Genomic DNA, 23119 nt, shown 5'->3' with positions numbered 1-23119 from the left:
TAGATTAAGAGAGAAGCAGGTAAAATAAATTTTATATTGTTTGTAATTTTTAGTTTTCTCAGTGAAATAAATTCTTACTCGGTGTTTTCTATGATACTTGACTGTCTGCTTGCCTGCACAAAGAAACTTAAGTAAAAGTGTTAAGGAACACATGAAAATTTCATTTTTATATAAAAATTCTTCTCCAGTTGACATTTGTATAGAAAAGCAGCTTGGAAAACAACTGCCTTGTCTATTAGTCTTTGTGGTGAGTTACTCATAGGGTTTTTTTGTTTGTTTGCTTGCTTGTTTTTATTTTTAGAGAAGTTTTAGATTACATAAATGTTACATCAAAAATGTAGGGGATTCCCATATGATTCACCCCCTCCACTTCCCACACTTTACCATGCTAACAACATCTTTCATTAGTGTGGTACACTTGTTACAATTGATAAACACATATTGAAGCTTGCCACTAACCATGAGATGTAGTTTACATTATAGCTTACACTCTGTCCCACATGATTTTATAGGTTTTGACAAAGTGTGTAGTGGCCTGTATCTGTCATTGCAGTGTCAGGCCTGATAGCTCCAATATTCTGAAAATGCTCCCATATTACACTTATTCTTCCCTCTTCCTTCCCTCAGAACCTCTGGTGGCCATTGCCTTCATATGAATGATACAAGTTCTTCCTCTGCTAGAATAATAATATGTCTATAATAGAATATTAATAAGTCTGCTTTAGTCCTTTGTTCATTCCCCAACCTTGAGGATTTGGGGATTGTGATGGCCACTCTGTTTCAAATTGAGAGGGGTTTAGATCCATGGGGCAGGTGGATGGGAATGTCTTGCCATTGTTGTCCATCATCATCTCCTTGTTAGTTGTCCTGGGTGAGTCCAGTGAACTGGAGAGTAGGTGTTGCAACTCTGCTGAGATTCAGGATAGGGTTTTTAATTCTCTCTCCATAAGGCTTGATAGAATGAGAATGTAGTTTTACATTTATGGAATGTATTTTCTCTAAAGATGCTCTTAGTACTTGGAATTTTTTTCCCCCACATTTCACAACTGCTTACTAGGTTTGATATGCTCTAAAAGGTATAATATACTCAATAAATTGTCTTTTTGTCCAGGACATACTGCTTTTTCGTCCATTAGATTGATACAAGTTAGAAATGGAAATTTAAAAACAAGTTTCATTCTCCAAAAGTGAAACTTTAAAATCATTGTTTATACAAATTCAAATATATTTTAGAAATTTTGTTAATATAAATTAATATATTAACAATAGAGAAATAAAGATATAAAAAGAAAGAAATACCTTTTATTAGTTCTTCTATGAAAGTACAGTTTAATGACCCTTTAAGCATTCACTGACTAATATAGCATTAAATTTCATTATAAAAATTGGGAAATATGAACAAGAACAAAAATTGATTTTACTATTGACAAAAGATTATCTGATTGAGGTATTTTAAGCTCAAAACTGAAAAAGAGAAGATGGAATTCTTGTCTCTTATAATTTGCCATGGATTTTGACATAGCACTTGAAGCAGCATTTGTTTCTTGACTAGCCATGATAGGTGGAAGGGGAAAAAAAAGAATTTTTATTTGCCAGCCTTAAACTTCTTTCAAAACTGGAACTCTGATTATTATAGTCAAGGAAGGGGACATAGGGTTTTAGTTCTTCCCTAGTTCAAAGACAAGGGGTTTTGTACATACATATGTACATATGTGTTCTGTGCCCAGAAGATGGGGTCTCTAAAGGGTGGATCTTGAGGTATTCCTAATGACAAAAACAATAGTAGCAATGTCACTAATAGAACTTATGCTACGTGCTAGACACTATTTGATGCACTTTATATGTACTAATTTATTAAATCTTCCCAATTATACTATGAGGTGGGTACTATTATTATCCTCATTTTATAAATGAGGACACTGAGGCACAGGGAGGCTATGGGGTTTGTCCAAATAATAAGTGGTAGAGCTGGGATGTGAACCCAGGAAGCCATTCTAGAGCCTGGGCTCTGAAAACTTAGTGCTCTATCACCTCTCAGTCATTGATGAAGTGCACTTGCTCTATTTTCTCTTTTTTAAAAACAGAGATAATGATAGTACTTTGTAATAAGTTTTGAGGAATAATTGATATAATGTCTGTAAGTTTCTAGCAGAAAAAATAAATTTGCATGTACATAGACATATATCTACATTTAAGTATACTTGATTTTGCCTGTACAGATATACATAACTACATTTAAGTACACTTGGTTTTTTATATATGTTTTACATATATACCTTGATATACTTGGTATTTCATATACTCAATACCTGATTATACACATGCACATAGATAGTTCATCAGCAAATAAATACATTAAATACAGGTTTTTTCATTGAATGAAATTGCACATAGAATGGTCAATTCCATAACTTTGTGACTGAAATGAATGGAAACTAATCTTATTCACACTCATCAGAGCTGACTCTTTACAGTGTTAAAAATCAATATTGCAATAGAGAACCAATTTTCCAGCAAGGGTCTGGTAAAAGAGACTTCTGTGTGGAATCTATAAATTACATTTAAGTATATACTTTTTACATTTTGTTACAGTACTCATTTTGAGCTATTGAAGGTATATTTAGTAAAAAGAGAAAGGTGCTAAAGTGTTTAGAAAATTTCCAATTGCCACTCTTTCCATTTAGATTGACTCACCCTGAAATATCATTGGACTTCTGTCTTCGTTTGCCAAAGGACTTCTGATGCACAGTACCAGAAATTGGTTGGCTTTTATAATGGGCAATTTATTAGGAGTAAAAGCTTACAGGTCTGAGACTGTGCAATGTCCAGACCAAGACACCATCAGAGATTCTTTCTCATCAAAGTCAGCTGCTGGTGATTCTGTTGTCCTGCCATGTGGGGAAGCAAGATGGCAGCTGATCTCTGCCGAGGACCTTGTCCACCCCTTCAGGCTCACCATCTCCTGGAACCTAGCTGTGGGCCATCAGGCATAGGGCTTGTCTTTTTTTTATGGGCATCCAATCTCAGTTTTGGCTGCTCCACTCTCTTCCTGAGTTCATGTCTGGACTATCGGGCATTTGGCTCATCTCTTCAATCTTGAGCTTCTCCATGGGTCCAGCCTTTTGGGGCTTCATTCTTAAGCTTTGGTTACTAGAGATCCTTGAGTCCACTCTCACATGGAAGGGTCAAAAAATGGCAGCTTCATCTCTCTCTCTTTTACTCTCTCTCTATGTCTCCATTTATATAAAGCTCCACTAAGGGCAGAAACCCAGTCTGAGTCATGCCTCAGTGATGTAGTACTACTCAAAAGGGCCCCACAATCACAGGAATGGGTTCATTCAAGAACATAATCTTTTTCTTTTTGAGATTCATAAAAGAACTTCAAATTGTCACAACCACTTAGAGTTTTCAGCTTTGTCAAATTATTTTTCTATGTGAAACATATTTAAAATCCTTCAATTACCAAGCTTTTTTCCTTTGGTATCACAATTTCAGGGGGGTTATTGTTTATTTTGCTTTTGTTTTTATCAGAGTGAGGCATATACAAAATTTAAAGAGTTAATTTCATTCTAAAAAGCTTGTTATTAAAAAAAAAAACATACAAAAACTTCACCTTTACCCATTTCCCACTTCTAGGAGGCAACCATTTTTAGCCAGTTCCTTTGATATTTATTTCCATATCTCTAAGAATCACATATATATGTAACTCTTTTCATTCCTTCAGTTTTAGGCAATATGCATTGACTTCCCTTTAAAGAAGTTTAGGAGCTGGTGCTACTCTTCTTGGCCTTGCCACCCTCCTCCCCTGGCAGCACTCCTGGTATACACAAACGTATTTCCCATCTTGCTTCAGTACAGACATACCATAATTTTGGTCCGATTGTTTGTCAGTGTTGACATGGTTATGGCTATGTAATTGCTACTCACAGCTGGGCCAGGTAAAGTACTGGCTTTACTCTTTCTAGAATAATACTTTGTTTTTCTTAAATGAGTAATTCTCCTGTTCGTTTAATTTTCTATGTATTCAGGGCTAATTCAACTCTGAACTCCCCTGGTGTAAGTTTCCTTCTTATGTATTCAAATATATTGGGCATTCAATTGATGATATATTTTTTTTAGGAGAAATCTCTTACAAATGTTCTAGCCCTGCTCCAGTCTAGGTCTGCTGAAACTATTGCTGTCATGGGATATTTCTTCACTACTGTTCCGGGGTTTCCTTTGCATTTCTTGTGTTAAAACCTTTGTTTCCTGGATTCCAAGTCACTGATTTCCACCACGTATTCTTTCATTTTAGGAAGCACATCTTCCAGTAGTTTCTTGAAAAAGCATACATAGGAGATAAATTTTTACATACCTGCATGCCTGAAAATGGCTTTGTATACTCTTACATGGCTATAACATCACAGGTTGGGAATCATTTTCGTCAGGATTTTGAAGGCACTCTTCCACTGTCCTCTAATTTTCCATATTATGTTGAGAAATCCAGTGTGCTATTTTTGTTTGTTTGAATTTGAACCTTTGTAGGAAAGGAATGTAAATTTGAACTTCAGTTCTCTGTTTCAGGCACTGTACTTCATCCTCACTATACCTAGTATACTCCAGTCTTGAAACTCTTTATTTACTCTTTATTTTAGTGTCTCCAAAGATAAAACTCAGAACTTCTATACTGATGGGGGTGGAGTACTCAGGTACCTAGTGTTGGGGAGGGGACTTGAAGGTCTAACTTCCTAAACAGATTTTTGATGAATCCCCTTCTTTTGAGTCTGACTTTCATCCAGTTCCAGAGGTATCCAGAGTCACCCATTTCTGAGTTTTTTTTGGGGGTGGGGTGGGGTATAGTCTTTGATGTGAAGCAGGTTGTTTCCCAATTTTCCCCACTACTGGCTTCGCAGTCAGCCTTTGTGGGACTGCTGAGTTATTTGCTACTCTTCTAGGTCTGCTTTGCACCTTCCAAAAAGTTCTTGCTGTTGTCTTCTTTTCCTTGTCTCATGGGTTTATGCCTTTAAAATATTCCTTTATTGTTTCAGTAAAGTATAAAGAGTGGTAAGGGATAAGTACATGCCTTTAATCTCTTTCTTTAAGGGGCTGGCCATATCAGGGAACCAGATCATTTTTATAAATAAATATTTCTTTAAGAAAGGGACCTTTCTGAGGTTCCATTATTTGGTCTTTATACTTATAATGAGATGAAATAACCTGTAACAGCAGGGAATCAATCCCCTTAGTTGCTATTGGAGCATGCATGTACCCACAAGTCACTATCAGCTTAAATAGGAAGGGGGGATTTCATGTCTTTCCCTTAATCCTTAATACTTCTAGAGGATAAAGTGGCTGGCAACCTATGTCATTCTTGCAAATCGATGGCCCAATTTTAGTTAGGTTAAAATAAAAGGCCAATTGATTGTTGTCATTTTAAAAAGAAGTTGGGTTTCCCACCCTCCTCTTCCTTTCTGCTTAAGTGTCCTAATAAAGATGTTTTGAAAATACCAGCTATATTCTCACTGGACAGGTATTTTACCAAAGATTTTTACAAATAGCTTATGGGATTGTATGTGCTTTAGGAGGAGTGGCACTGATGATCTCATGGGGATGAACAATTTTACTCACCATCATCCTCTGTTGTCCTTACATCTTATTTAAGTAGTATGTATTGAGTACCAACTGAGTGATAAGCAGTGTGTTAAGTATTAAAAACATAATGATTCCTCTTGTCTTCATGGAGTTTATGTTCTAGTAGATAATATAATACAGTTAATAATGGTTACCATTTGGGGAGTACTTTCAAAGCTACAGCGCTGTGCTTAGCACTTTACCTGCAAGGTAGTTTTAGCATTCTCATTTCACAGATGAGGAAACTGAGGCTTAGAGGTTTACCCAAGACCATCCAGGTGGTAGATATGGAGCCAGAATCTGAAGCCATGTCTATTTTATTTCAAAGTCTACATTCTTTCATTTGTGTAACTTAAAAAAAGTCAGCAAAGCATTTTCACACTTGTTTTGTCTAATCTTCTCAACAAATCAGTGTGGGTACTCAGTTTGGTATTGAATGATTATTCTTAGCTTCAGAGGTTGAATAAGAAACACTAATTGATTATCTCATTTTGGGTGTGTTTCATCTTATCTATGTTCCTTACTTGATGTAGCATTTTCATGAGGATATAAAACTTATTTGTAGAACATAATATTTAATTAGAATACAGGAACTTAGCTATTTTAAGGAACTCTTGAATATTTTTAAGCACTAACAAAACAGTTTGTAATGCAAATAATTGCATTCAGAATTTCTTTAATAAAGATACATTTTCCCATTCTTCTTTGCTTAAAATGTTTAATTGATAATAGTTCAGGAAAGATGAAGAGCGTCTGCTTGTTTTTTTTATAGTTACATGTGTTGTCTTAAATGCTTAATGACACAGTGGCTTATCATTGGATGAGCCATAAAAAATACGCATAGCAAAAAGAGAGACAATATTTTAAACAATAAATTTGTAGGCAGAAGTTGAGTATTGAATGTTAACAAGAAGCTCAAGGTTTAAATTAGAGAAACCCCAAGAAAGTCCTGGAATTGTTATTTTTCTTAGGCAAAATGCTCATTTCCATCATTTTTTTGAGTCCTGCTGTGCAACAGGTACTGCTAGGCACTGGGGATAAAATAACGTTTAGGCACAAGATTCCTGCCAGTGGGAACTGGCAGTTAAAGGGAGCACTGTGACTCGTTGCTCAAGCAGGCAAGTGGTTAAAAAAAGCTGAAGCCTCTGAATCCCGAAATATTGCAGATGGGAACACCCTGATGCATGGAGGGAAGGAGAAAAATAAAAGAGGTGAAATACTGGGAAAAATTAATGATGCACAAACTGTGGCAAATTCGAGGGAATGAAGGACATGTACAGGAGGGAAAGAAAAGTTAGTATAGGATTGTATTTCACAGAGTAGAACAGAGTACATTCATATAATGCTTTATGTTTTCCAGAATGCTTTCACATATATCAAATCAGTCTTGACAATATTTGTAGAGAAAGCTTTTAAGAAAATCTTCATTATACAGGTGAGCAAACTGAAGCCTGAGCAGTTAAATGATTTACCAAAGATCACTCAGTGAATTTCCAAGCTGTACTTGAACTTAACTGTTCAGACTCCAAATTCAGAGCTCTTTCCCTCATTCAAGAAGTAAAGCACACAAGCAGAAGGGTGGGGTGAGTTTTTCTAGACTAGTACAGACATCTTATCAAACCATGTGGGGAGTGGGGGACGTTAGGAGCTTTAGAGACTCATGTTGGCACTGCCAGCAGACCTCTCAGAGCTCCTTTTGCATCTGGTAACACCTCAGAAGAGCAGCTAGATGTTGACCTGCAAGTTCCGTTTTTAAATTGCAACAACTAAAAAGTACCTTTTTTTAGAGGAATGAAGGAAGATGAGAGCCTGTCTAGGGTTGAATTCAGACTACCAGGCATGTCTGGCCTTCTGAGCCTCCAAGTGTGAATTTGTTCACTACTTTACTTTTTTTTTTATAATTAGAGAAGTTGTGAGTTTACAGAAAAGCCGTCAATCAAATCAAGTGTTACCATATACCACCCTATTATTCCTAGCATTGATGTGGCATATTTGTTACAACTGATGAAATCACCGTTTTATAATTGTCCTATTAATTATAGTTCATGATTTAACTTAGGGCTCCATATTTGAGTAGATATAGTTACATGGATTTTTAAAAAAATTTATTGTTACCAAATGTTAGATTGAATATAAGGTTAACAGATATCACTGATGCTTTAAGATATCACTGATATTCAGTGAGAACTTTTTTGGCCTGTACACGTGTTACTAAACAAGTGGACTTATTGCCCAATGTGTGCAAAGCCAATTCTGTGACATGTAGCAGAATTTCATTCCTTTTTATGGCTGAATAATACTATGTTGTGTCAACTGGGATTTAAAGAGATATAAAATCAGTACAGAAGAACTTCAATACATGGTTATCCCCAAGGCAAAGTCAGAGAATCTCCTATTCTCTTTTTACCAACAGTGCACATAAATATCCATGTCCATGTTTTACCTTTAGAGATATCTTGGCATTTCACCACCACTTTAGATTTTCATTATAACCTGTAACAATTTTCTAAGACATTCAAATTAAGGATCTGAGAGAGCAAAGGTAGTCCTCAGCATAGTTTTTAGTCTCACTCTCTCCTAGGGTCATTTCTGATCTTAACAAAGAAAGATAATTGATCTCGTATATAATTATAGATCTTTGGTCTCTTTATAGAAAGAGATGGAATTTTAATATTGTTTATGTCTAGAAATCTCTTAAGTAAACCATCAGAGAAAATTTGTAGAAAAACTAACTTGGAATACTGTATTCACAAAATTTCTTCTAGTTATCATGTGAAGCCTGAAATCTTTGAAATGTGTCACTTGGACATGAGGTCTGGGTGGACAGAAACTGACCATGAGTATTACATGTGACAAAAGTAAAAGTGACTTGTAAAATGGGATCCACTTAAGAAAATACTATTCTTTCTTTTGAGCCAATTATTTTTAAGCCATGTTGTAGTCTAAGAGATCTATGCAGTTATAAATTCTTTATTTTTATATGAAAGAAGCAAATGGAATCTATTGGCAGTAATTTGTATTTTTAAGAATTAAGGGATGTATCATGTAAGTAGTAGAAAATCAGCCCAGTTTTCTATATCTTTTATTCCCATGGCCTTTTTTTTTTTTTGGTAAAAATTATTTGCAAAGAAATCCATAGCTCAGTTCCTGATGACTAAAATTAGGCCACTTTTTTTTTTCATTTTCCTCCTGTTATTCTGGTTCAACAATCTTTTATTTAGTCACCCTGATCACACAGGCTTTTCTACAATTGTTTTTCACAGCAGAGCCAGAATTATGATTTCATATAGTGTATTAGATCATATCACCTGCCAATTGATTCCCATTATTCTTAGAATAAAATCCCAGCCTTTCTCATGGCTTACAAGCCCTTGCATGATATATTCCCTTGTACCTCTCTATGTCATCTACTTGCACCCTCTCTACCCATCCCACCCCCTTCTGTCCTGCAGTCACCCCTGGAGTTCTTAAATCATTCACTCTATAAATCAGCATTGCACTTGATCTTTCTCTTGCTGGATTGCTCTTCCACAAATCCAAATGGGATTGTATCCTCGTTATTACTAACTCATCTTAAATAATGCCTATCTAAGAGACCTTTCCTGACCACCCAGTCCAAGGTAGCTCCCCAGGCACTTACTATCTCTCTTCTTTCCTTTTATTTATTCATTTATGTAGCAGTTATTTACTGAGCACTTATTAAACGATCAAGAGCCCAATAAATACATAATAATAATAAGCTGAGAGCTTGTATTCCAGTGAGAAGAGAATCAAGAATTTTTGCCGCCTGTCCTCCCACCCAACTCTGAACACACACCATAAGTGGAGTGGAATATTCATGAAAGCAGGGGCATTGTTTTCTTACTGCTGAAATTAGTGAAAACTTTCAGAGAGCCCATTATTTTTCACTTTTACTGTTTGCTTCTGTTTAGTTACCTCAACAACTAGGGAGGTGGCAAGGGATAGCATAAAGAACATTGTCACAGTAATCTGGTGCTCCAAAATTTGCTATTCACATTTTGGGCAAGTCATATTATCTCCTTTTTGCATTAATTTTCTCATTTGTAAAATGGGATGGTCCTATTTCACAAAAATCTTGAGTGAATCAATGATGACAGTACTTAAAAATAAGCATTATCTGTATGGTTTTTTTTTTTTTTGATTGTTTCTAATCATCATAATAATTTCCATTTCCATCCCAGATCAACATTTTCAATAGTTTGATAAACATTTTTATGTTTACCAAATAAGACATATTTAAAATGAATTTTTTCATGTTCCCACAGGTCTAGTCTCTTTTTCTCAATGTCTCTATTTTGGTAAAATGCATTTTTCTCCTCAGTTTCTAGACTCAATCTGTCAAAGTGTTTCATTAGTTTTTCTTTTGTTATATCTTTTGAAGCTACTCTTTCCTGCCTATTTGCAAAGCCACCACCTAAATTCAAATTCTGTCCACTTTGCTGCCTCCTAAGGGATCTTCTAACCTCTGGCCTTTCCTTCCAATCCATTTAGAAGTCTATCATTATTTAATCTGCACATACATTTGTTTTTCATGTCTTTCTCCTATTCTGAAAATTTTAAAAGATGATATCTCATTGCTTGTATTTAAAATCCATTAAGTTATTATTTGAATTTCTTCATAATTTGGTTTTAATCTGTCTTTCAAATTTGATCTCCTATCATAACCATTCCACTTCAGCTGTCTGGATCTGTTTCCCATTCCATGAACATTTTCTTTACTTTCCTGCTGTCTCTGCACACTTGTTCATGTTTTTCATTTACTTGGAATGCTCCCTTCCGCTCTCTGCTCCAATCCTTCTCATTGTTTGGAGCCTCCTACAAATTTCTGTTTCATGGTAAGCCTCTGAATTTTTATCTTCATTTCTGTTTTGACATTATATGCAAACTTGTTATATCTTTGCTTATATATGCCTCATCAGGATTTCTGATAGTCTTTTATATATTCCAAGTACATTCCACATAATAGGAACGTACTACATATTTTAAAGTGTGATCGATAGTTGAGATTTTGCTCTATGTTATATTTTTTCTAAGAATACAAAGGGGGAAAGAATGCCTAGAATGATGAGTTAAAATCTGCTCATAGATTCAATGCTCATAGAGCATTGAACTTGTTCACCTCACCTCATGTGTTTTGAAACAAATGAGGTTTGGTTTCTTACCCACTGTTTGGAAAACTTGATTAGTTTATCAAACTTGAACATTCAGATTTTCATTTAACCTAATGAAAATTTTGGCATTCATAAAAGATTTGTATGAGAAGACTAACGAATGACCCACTTAGGTGAGTATTGAATGTTGTCTTCACTTTCTCTCAATTTGTTGAAGATTTCCCCATCTGTTCCCAATGGAGCTTCATGAAGATGTGCCTCTGCTTTTTCTTTAGGTAAACATAACACTGAAGAATATTTACCTTGTCTCTGACCACCATCCTTTACTTTGATCTATACTAACAACATAATTTTCTGTTCCTCTACAGTACTTTGGAAGTTTACTTGTCATTTTCTGTGTAGAACTGGCTTGTGGTGTTTGGACATATGAGCAGGAAATTATGGTGAGTTCAAAATGGGAGATAATCACAAACTAAAACAATATCCAGTTCAGCCTTTTAAATCAATTACTTAGGAGTAATTTAGGGACAGGGTTTTTAATTTGAATGTTTATGTTACATGTTAACAATGAATAGCCCCAACACTTCTGAGAAATAATATTTTCTTTTCTGTCTCTATTCTACCTAAGGCACATTTCATTTCAAACCACAGTTTGTAATATTTCATGCAGTATGCTGTATGATTACATGTCTGTAATTCCACATATTGCTTAATAATGCAAAGCATGTAATGGAGTAAAAATAATAGATGTTTTAAAATAAGATTTTACCTACTTCTGAGTGTATAATAGGAAAGGTTTGCATTTGCAGCAGGATGTTTGACAATGCTTGAAAACTTACATGAAAGCGTTATAAAATGCTGACTACAGCAGTAAACCCAAGGGTAGGAAGCTTGCATCTCCTGTTTGTAACAAATTGAACTGTCTTCTACTTTAAGAAGTGTGTTTGAAGAGTTGCTGTGTGTCTACCCCAGTCTAGAAACACTCTCACAGTTTGAGACTTGGCTACTTGAAAATAGCTCTTCAGCATTTTTTCTCTTTTATTTTTAGCAATTGAAACTACAGGAACAATGTTTATAGGTATGTTAGAAGGAATGAGGATAAGAGTTTCTCAAGCTCAAGATTTTACCAGTCTTGTTTGGGTCAGCACTTGCATTTTATCATTGTGTGCACTAGGTATTAGTTCTTATTTTATGTTTGCTATTTTCACTGGTGACAACTGGTGCATTTACCACCAATGAGGTTGAACACCTTTGTGAGGCTGTGAATGCTGGCTGTTTTCATGGAGGCAGGCCAGAGTTTTCCACATTAATCATCATGGAGTAATCTGTTTTGGGACGATGGCATTTTTTTTCAACATGTGTTCCTTGGACCATCTGCATGGAGTCACCCACGGTAATTCTTAAAAATGTGCGTTACAAGACTCCAACCAAGATGTGCTAAATCAGAATGGAGGAAAAAGGTTAGGGCAAAAGGAACAGGGCCTGGACATTTGCATTTGTGACAAGTTCCCCAGATGATTATTACACATTTTAAAATTTGAGAACTATTAAGAAGAGATTAATTATTTTGTATTAGTTTCAGAGAGGAGTAGTATTTTGTCAGTTGTTTAACAAAATTGAATTGCATCTGGTAGTAATTCAGATATTAAAGATTCTTGGTGAATCTGCTACTCTACTGTGAGACTATCTTGAATGCTGAGTGATAATTACAGACTAATGGATACTCTGCATATTCCAGTTTACATGTAAACATGCTTGGTACCTACACACAACTGAACCCCAATGTATGACAACTATCAGGGAGAGGAGAATTTATGATTTTTTTTCTCTATTGAAAAACGAGAAGTCAAGACAGGTTCTACCTAGTTTAATAGGAAATGAAGATCTTTCTTCAGAACTAAATATCTTATTAAATAGAAATTTTTATTGATGTCTCTCAGAATCATATTTCTACTCCATTCCTAGAAGCTTTGCATATTTAGGGGAACAAAAACATTGTTAATTTCAGGAACACAATTTCTATGTGTTTTATTGGCAAACTGATTGTCTCTTATTAACATTTCTGTTTTCAAATAATATATTTATGTCCTTGTCATTGAGACAATACACAATAAATCTTATAATTAGTTCTTGATTCCCTTACCTCAACTTTTGATTGTTTGTAGTAATTAAAAAACGAATTCTGTTTTCTGAAATGGGCGCTTTTGGTGAATGATTGAAATGGTTTGTCTAGTGTATATGTAATATTAATATATGATAAATCTCTTATGTTGTAAGAAGTTCAAAATAAATAAAATATTTGAAGAAAATATTTTAATTCTGATATAATTCAAAGAAACATGAGACGGAAAGTAATTTATATTTTTTTAGACACTTTCTTCTTTTTTGTTAAGAGGCAATCTGCAAATTGCTTCTTAGTATACCATGGGTACTAAATGGACACATTTCAGTTGAGAGCATATGTCACTGTTTTGCTGGTATAAATCTTTCCCATTAAGTCATCAGGATAGAGCAAGGGCTGTTTAAAAGTGAAATGTGGAAATAGGCCTTTAGGAAAAAAAATTGTCAGATTTTTTTACTGCCTTTACACTAATAGCAGTGTGAATGAAAGTGCCATTAAAGTTTATTATCTGCCAAATTTTGCAGAACCCAGACTTTACATAGAATGAGCTTTGTGCTTTTAGTTGTGCTTTTAGTGTTGCATGCTAGAAACCAGTAAATTCGTGTTTTACTTTATGGCCAGATATCAATATTTTGTGCCAGAGCCTCAATGGTCTCCCCTATTTCTTGCCACATTTGGTCTCAGATTGGTTGTGTTCACAATGAATAAGTAACGTCTATTTTATTTCAGACAGTAGACTAAAAAAACAAAAACAAAAAAACTACAAGAAAACACTTGTTCTAATAAGTAAATCAAGATATTTGAAATCTGGCACTCTTTTTTCCCCTCTATTTCTGTTGTTTATATGTGTTTACCTCTTAATCTTTATTCCTTTGCTAGATAAAAATCTGTCAATAATATTGTTTCAGATTTTAAATTTCTACAGAATTTATTTTACTTCCATTTTTTATGCCCCAAAGAATATGAGATAATAATTTATAGTGAGTTGCTTGAATTTTGGCTAATTCCTTGAATTTTGTTGAAGTGATACGAACACAAAATTTATCCATAATTTGAGAAATAAAATGATGTGCCTGAATATTTGGGTGTTTTCTTTTGTGTTGTGTTTCTAAGTTATAAAAAAGAAAATGAGCAAAGGAAAAAAGTAAAGAATTTCTGAAACTACTTCTATTGATAGTCCTATCTTTTTATATGAGCTAAAAATAATCCTAATCTTGAGTTCTGTTGAAGACCTCTATAGTCAACTCTCTCCTTCCTCTCTTTTCCAGTAGATCTTTATTTATTGAGTACCAAGTTTGCCTCACTGAGGCAGGTCCATATTACTCTATGGAGTAGATGTGGATGTCTGTCCAGTTTTTCAGGAATTGCTTTAATAGCACATGTGTGGTGAGCCTAGGATTTATATACCTCAATTTATCCTGTGGCCCTATAGGTAAAACATAATGTGATATGCTAACCAGATTTGTGGTCAACTGCTGTGTTGCATACCTGAAACTCTATCATGATTAAATAATTTCTTAATGGACGTTGTACTAGATGACCTGAGAATAGAAGCACAAAAACTGCTTCAATCTTAGAACTAGTTCTTTCTAAAATTCTAGCATACCTCCTAAATCCAATTTTTGGAAAGATATTTACAAAATTATTCCAGAAGGAGCTTGACATGAGCTGAGCTTTTTCCTTTATTGATTCAGTTCCCTTTATTTTAGTATCATTTTCTGCAGTCACTCCAAAGAACAACAATTTCATAGCCTTATGAAATCAAATCAAAAGTTCTTTATTGGCAGGATCATATGCTAGTGGTTCTTTAGCATGTATCTGTAGGATGTATATGTACCTCCTTGTTTTGTAATTTCCTTGAGCTTAATATTAGCATTACAATGATTTTTCATTATTTGGCTTAGTACAAAGTACCTTTCCATTTTTATATAAAACTTTACATGTAGAGACTGTTCAATAAGTATTTAGTAATACTGAGCATGAATTTTTGGTCACAAACAAAGATTTAAAACAGTATTTGTCACATATGGCCATACTACCCTGAACATGCCCGATGGTCATTTGATCCTGGGAGCAGAAGAGGGTTGGGCCTGGTTAGTACTTGGATGGGAGACTGCCTGGGCATACCAGGTGCTGTAGGCTTTTAAAAAATTAAAATAGTATTTGTTAAATACAATGTAGTCTGAGGATATGTGTGAGTGAGTGTGTTTGTGAGTTTTTGAGTGTATGTGTGTGGTGTTAATGTTGGTGATATTTACTTTATATTTTCAGGCTCCAGTACAGTGGTCAGATATGGTCACTTTGAAAGCCAGAATGACAAATTATGGCTTACCTAGATACCGGTGGCTTACCCATGCTTGGAACTTTTTTCAGAGAGAGGTAAGTACTATAGTTTCTGGGGTAGAGTATAAAAAGTACACATTTTAAAAACAAATGTCCAAAGTTTTGGGTTTGGTCATTTTCTCTGTGCTAAAAAGTTAAGCCTATGATTCAATTACCACAGGGCAATTATTTATTGAGAAATATCTCAAATAGCACCCTGCCCCATTTGTCTTACCATGTGTTGATATACATTTTCCCTTCAATTCACATGGTTAACTTGTATTTTAGAATTTCTTGAAACCCATTTATGTAAACTGTTGTGAAGTTTCCTTTTTATGGGGGTTACTTAATAAAAGTCCAAGTTTTATTCTAATAGATAATTTCCATGACTTTTAGAGCTATTTGTAATTTAATAATGATTTAATTTTTAAAATGATGGTTCTTATTTTAGAATTAGGAGTCAGTTTATTATTAAGGGCATGTACTTTCTGTCAGAAAGATCTTGATTCAGATCCTGACTCTGCTGCTTTCTGGAGAAATTCTTTCTTTAGCTTAATCTCTCTCAGCCTCAATCTCCTCATCTTTAAAATGAGGAAAATCATACCTACCTCTCTGTGTTGTTGAGAGGGTTAAATGGGGTCTTAAATTTGATCTCATTTAAATTATGATTATTAACAAAATCATTACAAAGTATAAGCACATTTAACCTTTCTTCCTTTACTACTATGTAACACTGCAACCAGTCATCTCAAATGAGGACTGTATTTAGATATTAAAAAACTGTGACTTGAACGTAATCATTGATCTTTCTTTGAATCAGGCTGTGCATTCCTGGATGACCAAGTACATTAGTTTCCTTTATTTCTCTTAGAGCTGGACCACAAAGTATTTGAGAATCAGTACCCTGGGTGATAGATATCCAGCTTTCTGCTTGGCTATTCTGTCTTGAATAGGGGCAGAGGTTCAACTCCAGGACAATCTCCAAATCTGGCTCTTTGTGTTACAGTTGTTGAGATGGTGGAAATTATCACTGTAACACAGATTTCCTGTTTATTTCAGTGTTTCCGGACTTTGTTTACTGTTCATCTGTACTAAAAACAACATGAAGAGAAAACAAGTACAGCATTAGGGAATTTATAGTAAGCTGTGTTCAGTTACTGCCCCGTGTAGAAACTACTTAGAGCTCTTTATTTTCTGGGATGTGTTATATGGGCTGTGATAACCCAAGTTAAAACACAAAATGATCCTTTTCTTTTGAAGGGAGCTCCAGCTAGATGAACAATGTTCAGATACTGCAAATGACAGAACACTTATTTTTAGATTTGTCACATGAATAGGGTCACACCTCCATATCATAGATCTAATTCACCCAAAAGGAAGTGGTAAAGACCTCTGGGATCCCTGGAAGAGTTTTTAAAACCCCTTTCCAAAATTGTGATATTCTTGAGATGAAAATGACCTTGTCCAGGCCCCCGTTTTTCCAACTCCTGTTTAAGTGCTATTCTGTGCATATTACTCAACTTTGTGGACCTTTGCTTAAGCCCTGGTGATGTTTAATTTTATCTTTAAAAAACAGACTTAAAAAATAATCTGTATTATTTGGAGCAACTTTAGGTTTATAGGAAATTACACAGAAAGTACAGAGAGTTCCCATATACACCTAGCTTATACACCTAGCTTTTTTTTTTTTTTTTTTAGACTGTAATATAACATAGTATTTGGAGTATGGGCTTTGGAATACATAGGCTTTGCCACACACTGGCCCTTGATCTTGGCAAGTTACTTGATCTCTCAGAACTTTGGTTTCTTCTTGTGTAAAGTAGTGATGGTATTTTCTAGAGTAAGAGTGGTGCTACCTCATAATGTGATTTAAAAGGAGGCAGAAAAGCTACAAAGAAGATGTAGATCACAGAAGGGGGTTTTAGAATGATTTATTTAAAGAAATCTTCAGGAAAAGTTTCAGTTCAAATTTAGTATCTTCTGTTGAAGAAGAAAGGCAAATATGTAAAGAAAAATTATTTCAGTAAGTAATAAAATAAAAAAATACTTTGGCACGGAACATGATATTCTTAATTTGGGAAAGTCATTTATGTGGCTTGCCTTATTTCCTGACAAGTCCAGATAAATGGGCTGTTCCATTGTGGATGGACTTAGAGTCTTCCAAGAGCTGACCTTCTGTCATCAACATAGAAAGAATACTCATTATTAGGAAATGAGAGAAGTGGGTTTTCTCTAAGTGCAAGTTTTTCAAATGACTGACTCAGCAACATAGTAATTTATGATTTTTAGAAAGTGAAGTCTTTTTACTACATGTTTTCATGGATACACAAGGAAGTATGTAAAATACATAGGATGCCAAATTAAATTTGTCTTAATTGGTGATGCTAATGGTATACTCATAGTGTTTAGAACAATTTTTTAAGTGAAATACTGAAAATTGAAAAGAATGTTTATCAGAAAATTCTAGTAGTATTCATAGCTTTCAGCAATTCATCATTTATAATACTTTTAAGATGACTTTTTTCTTTTTAAAAAAGATAAGAAAATGAAAAAAATGCAAAATAGTTTATAGGATTTTCCTCATTTCATTTTGAGCGAGAAGCTCAGAATTGCTCAAAGTTAATTTTAGTTAAATTTTGAACTGGCAGTAGGTGGTCATATCTTGTGATACAATGTAAATCCTGAAGACAGATCTTTTGAACTACATCATTTTCAGAACCATTTACTCTTGGCCGGTTTTCCTTGCTTTTGACTATCTGGAAGGGTAATATCCCACTACCCAAGGGCACAACACTTGTCATTATAGTTAATTGTCCAAAATCTAATCTACATCTGCCCTTCACCAGTGTTTCTAAACCTTGACCAAAGAAAGTTTTTCCTAATACTTGGTGAAATGAGAAACAAACAGAAAATAAGAGTTTTTCTTAAATACAACTCTATTCAAGCTAAAGGCATACCATTTCTTCGGTGATTTTGATGATAATATATGGTAGTTTATTTTAAGAATCTCTCTTAGCTGAATAAAAAATTAGCTGGCCAAACCCATATTTATATCTCAAATATTTTTTGGAATTTTACCTGATAATTAATCCAAGTCTCTGGTGTCTTTATATTGCAGGCTCTTATGAACAAATCTTCCTACAGACTATAAGAAATTTTAATACAATGTTTGAATTATACTAGAAATTATACAAACAGATTTTTTAACTACACTTTAGAGGCTGGAGATTTAATGATAAAGATATGATTTTGGCTCTTTGTTTTACTAGTATGTATATTAAATCTGCAGCTGTACGATTACAAAGGCTCCTACACTTAGGCAGTAAGATTAGTCCTGCCTAAACTGTTTTTATGTACTATGGGCATTATTATTCAGAATTGTTCCATTATGGAATGGTTAGCCATGGAGTTCCTTTATCACATTTCTATCATCAGCATAGAATGTACACATATCATTAGGTGATGACAGAAGTGGGTTTAGCTCTGGGTATAAAAATTTAAGAAATTTAACCTTTAAATCCCCCAAAGAAAATATTATTGTAGTCTCTGAGCCTGACCAGGCATTCTTTTTCAGTTTAAGTGCTGTGGAGTGGTGTATTTCACAGACTGGCTGGAAATGACCGAGATGGACTGGCCCCCAGATTCCTGCTGTGTTAGGGAATTCCCGGGATGTTCCAAGCAGGCCAACCAGGAAGATCTCAGTGACCTTTACCAAGAGGTAAGGCCATGTGGGGTTAACTTGTCATGGATAAAAGTTTTCTTTTAATAACTTTTATGCAAAGAATCAAGAAAATCCAATGAAATTTTTCTTTTCCATCAAGGCCCTTAAAATTATTCTCTGATATGTGATGAAACAGAATTAAGCTAAAGTGCAATAAAAAATTCTGAACACTAATCACATTTTAACAAAGGAAAGTGGGGAAGACAAGGTTTTAGAAGTTAATAGCTCACTAATTCGGTTTTAAACTGTATTATCTAGAACTAGTGCCTATTGCCACTTCTTAAGGATCCTTTGAAAACAGACACATGCAGGATATGTAGTTAACCCTGGATATTTAGGAAGGCAGGATTTAGAGGTCCTGGATGGAGGGAATTTTAGGCCTCTACATAGCCTCAAGGATAGGTGAAAAAAATCCTACTCTCCAGAGAAAAGGCTGTCGTGCTACTCATCAGTTCCCCCTGCTGGCTAATTGGTAGCGATGTTAGTATTTTAGCGTGCACATTCAAAAAAAGTTTTGTACTCATTGGATTAAAATCAGAAGTTAAGTGCCAAGAAACTTTCATCTTTGTGTTTTTTGGGAGAATTTATCACAATCATTATCTTTCCTTTGTTCCAGAAATTTTCCTGTTCCTTAGTGGTACTTTTCAAACTTTTTAAGCGGTGAAATCCTGTCTTCAGAATGTCCAGTATGTTGCCAGTAGTAACAGGTGGCTATTTTAATTAAAATTAAATTAAAATTTCAGCCTCTTAGTTGCACTAACCACATTTCAGGTGCTCAGTAGCCACTTGTGGCTAGTTGCTCCTGTATGGGAGAGTGCATATATAGAATATTTCCATCATCACAGGAAGTATTATCGAGCAGTACTCATCTAGAATGGAAGCTCAAAATGTAAATCTAATAGAAAGGAAAGTTCTCAGGCTGAGAGGCTGGTATTATTCCCCAAACATATCTTCAGTGCAATAGCTGGGTACCAAAAAGCACTGTTGAAAATCTCTGATGTAACATAAAGTATCAACTTATACTATTCATAATACAACTTATATGTATACTATGGTTGTAAAGGACTGACACTTTGAAAAAAATTCAGGATTTATAAGATATACATTTTTATATGTTTCAAGATAGGTACCTTGGAGGTTGTATATTTCCACCCCAAAGTACTGTTATTGTTCAAACCATCTTTTGGACTGTTTTCCAAAAATCACTTGGAGAGGTATAAAAAAATGAGTCATGAATTTATAGTATAAATTAATTTTAATTTGAAAAAGAAAGCTATCTCACCTACATAAATTAACCATCTTATTCATGTTTTAGATGTAACTTTTGACTGCAAAATTTCAGTTCAAAGGATAAGAATGTGCCATATTTAAGGATAGGCAAAATAAAGAAAGAGCCTTTGGCCCTGGGAGCATGCTCCCCCAAAAGAGTACCAAAATATTTTTTAAGAGTTTCAGAATTATTGAGACAAATGAATAACCCAAATTGTTTATTGTAAAGGTAGTCATAATAGTTTTAGTCATTTCTCACACTGTTTGGAAGCATTGTGCTTGGATGTTATCATTTTAAACATGTTATATTTGTTAACTTTGGCTTAGAATGAAAAGGGATAGATAAGGCACAGCTTATTGAACAAAGGATTTTTGGGTTAGTAATTTTTGGTTCCTCAGTGGTTATGCTACAGCTTTTTACTGAGCAAAAACTGAATATTGCCTCATATCTCCAGTAAGGATAGTCAAATAAAGAATAAAACAAAGTCCTGCTCACATTTCTTTTGTGAAGGGTGTTTTAAAATTAGTTGGTAAGACTTCATTCCATAAAACTGAAAGTAGTATTTAATATTTTTAAGGTAATATTAAATAATATTAAAGTGGATATTTAAATATACATAACTGACTATTAGGTGTTAAAAGGAAAGATAGTACAGTTTAGATCTAAGTGTAGATATGTGAATTGAAACCTGTCAACTTTCCTAGTGTGAAGTTAATCCATTCGTTGGTCTTTAACAGTATAGCAAGTCAATATGGGAAATTACCAGGCTATAATGACATAGTCTAATACTTTCTTTCTGTTTTGGTGATTAATACTGATCATATGATTATAATAACCAATATTGAAAATGAAAATGTCAAAACATGAGCCAATTTCCAGACCTTTCCACAAAATCTGAATTTCTTGAATTTTACTTGTTTTTATAGTTGAGAAATGTTCAATTAAACATTTAATATTGCTTTCTTATAAAAATGTGAAATTTTTTACTAATTTCTCTTAGGTTATCTTCAGCTAATAATGTTTCTCATTCACTAACAGTCCTTTATAATGAGATGCTTTGATTTCAGGATTTTAAGATTGTTACATAAATTTTAAGATTGAAAGAAGCCACACTCTTATACATATAAAAATTGATAGCTCAGATTATTTTAAGTTTCCATATTTTCATCTAAGACTTCTAAAACAAACTGTCATTGTCACTTTGGGATGCTCTTTAGACATAGCTTTCCAGCTGAGATGGAGGTTCATTATATCAAAATAATCTGCTTTCGCATTTTACAATTAATAACAGATGCTTATATTGGTAATGATACAGTGCATAATTAAATGCATAGTTGATCTACAAATGTGAGTCATTTACTAGCTTCATGGCACAAGTACAATGAAATTCATAATTAAAAATATAAAACTAAAATCCATGTTGCCCTGGAGAGCATATGTTTCCTAATTGCAGTGGTTCCAGAGATTATTCACTAGGAAGATGAGAGGTCTGCAAGGAGAGATGAGTAAGAAACAGCTGAGGGTATTTGGGATATTTATTGTGTAGTAATAGAAAACTAAAGGGAGATATTTTAGATGTCTTCAAATATTTGAATGTTCATAATTCAGAACAAGGACTAGACTTATCCTTTGTTCCTTCAAGGGCCAGAAGTTACAGGAAGGAAATTTTGAATCAGTAGCAAGAAGACCTTGTTCATTAAAATCTGTCCAGTTGTGAGACAGTTATCTTATAAAATAGTGAGTATCTCATCAATAAAAATATTAAAGTCAAGGTCAACTAACCATGTCATTGGTGTAGAATGGGTTTTTAAATTAAAAATGAATCTGGACTAAATGAACTTCAAGGCCCCTTTTATCTTTCATATTCCGTAAGCTCAGAGATAAGAACTGGCTTTCATCTTGCAATCTTTCTTCAGTAGTCTGAAATCAAGGAAATGAATCATTCTTACCATCTGGTGGCCGGCATGTCCCCTGAACCATTAATATTTTATGAACATTTTGAAACCTGTGACAAATGATAGAGCAGAAATATAGCAACTATTGCACATTTGAGAAAAATTCCTATTAGAGATATTGTTGGCTTTGTCATATAGCTCCTTAAAATATTCATAATAAGTTGTACAGTTGTATAAAAGTATAGGTTTAAAAATAATAGATGAAAATATCTCTGACCATTCTTCAGTTTGGTTCCATCATATTCATTCATTCAAAATATTTTCTGAGTCCCTACTGGTTCCAGGTGCTGTTCTAAATGTGAGGGATCCATTGGATAACATTGCAGACAAAAATCCCTGCTCTCATATAATTTATATTCTAGTTAAGATATGCAAATAGGCAATAAGAAAATGAAAAATACAAAAACAAAGAAACCCAATAAGAATAATTTCAGTGTTAAAGATTCTGAACTTAGATAATGTGCTAGAGAGTGATTTTATTGGAAGGGAGCTACTTAATATAGGATGATTAGGAATCACCTCTTTAAGGAGGTTACAACTGAGCTCAGACTAAGAGAAGGACCTGGGAAAGAATATTCTTAGCCTAGGGAATTGCAAGTGCAAGGCCCACCCTCAAGTGGCCAGGCTCAATGATTACTGATGGCCTACTGGAGAGTGTGTGGTGGTTTAAAACACTATGTATCCCAGAAAAAGTCATATTCTTAAAGCAAATCCATTTCTGGGGTATAAACCTATTGTAAGTAGGACCTTCTGATGAGTTTACTTCAGCTAAGGTGTGGCCCAGGGCGAGTCTTCATTCTCTTACTGGAATCCTTTATAAGAGAATAAAATTCTGGCAAAGAGAGAGAAAGCCATGGAAGCAAGAAACAAAAAGCAGTGAAATCTGGAAAAGAAGGGAGAGATCAGCAGACTCTGCCTAGTGCTTTGCCAATGTGACAGAGGAATCTAGATTGCTGGTAGCCAGTCTTTGGAAAGAAAGCATTGCCT

At 34.4% G+C, this 23119-nt stretch overlaps 1 protein-coding gene across 8 annotated transcripts in view; it reads left to right on the top strand.

Annotated features, from left to right (window-relative positions):
- Positions 1-23119, top strand: part of TSPAN12 (tetraspanin 12) — a 75343-nt gene that overhangs the window by 39494 nt on the left and 12730 nt on the right. For 6 of the 8 annotated variants that reach the window (XM_004458463.5, XM_004458461.5, XM_071215249.1 and 3 more), the window contains 3 exons: positions 11111-11185; positions 15136-15243; positions 18761-18904. In XM_004458463.5, the coding sequence (XP_004458520.1) occupies positions 11111-11185; positions 15136-15243; positions 18761-18904 (327 nt within the window). The remainder of the gene's footprint in view (positions 1-11110; positions 11186-15135; positions 15244-18760; positions 18905-23119) is intronic. The other 2 variants (XM_058297270.2, XM_058297269.2) reach the window with 2 other exon arrangements.

This window comes from Dasypus novemcinctus, chromosome 5 (assembly GCF_030445035.2).
Source record: "Dasypus novemcinctus isolate mDasNov1 chromosome 5, mDasNov1.1.hap2, whole genome shotgun sequence".
NCBI lineage: Eukaryota > Metazoa > Chordata > Mammalia > Cingulata > Dasypodidae > Dasypus > Dasypus novemcinctus.
This window is presented reverse-complemented; position numbering and strand designations above follow the sequence as displayed.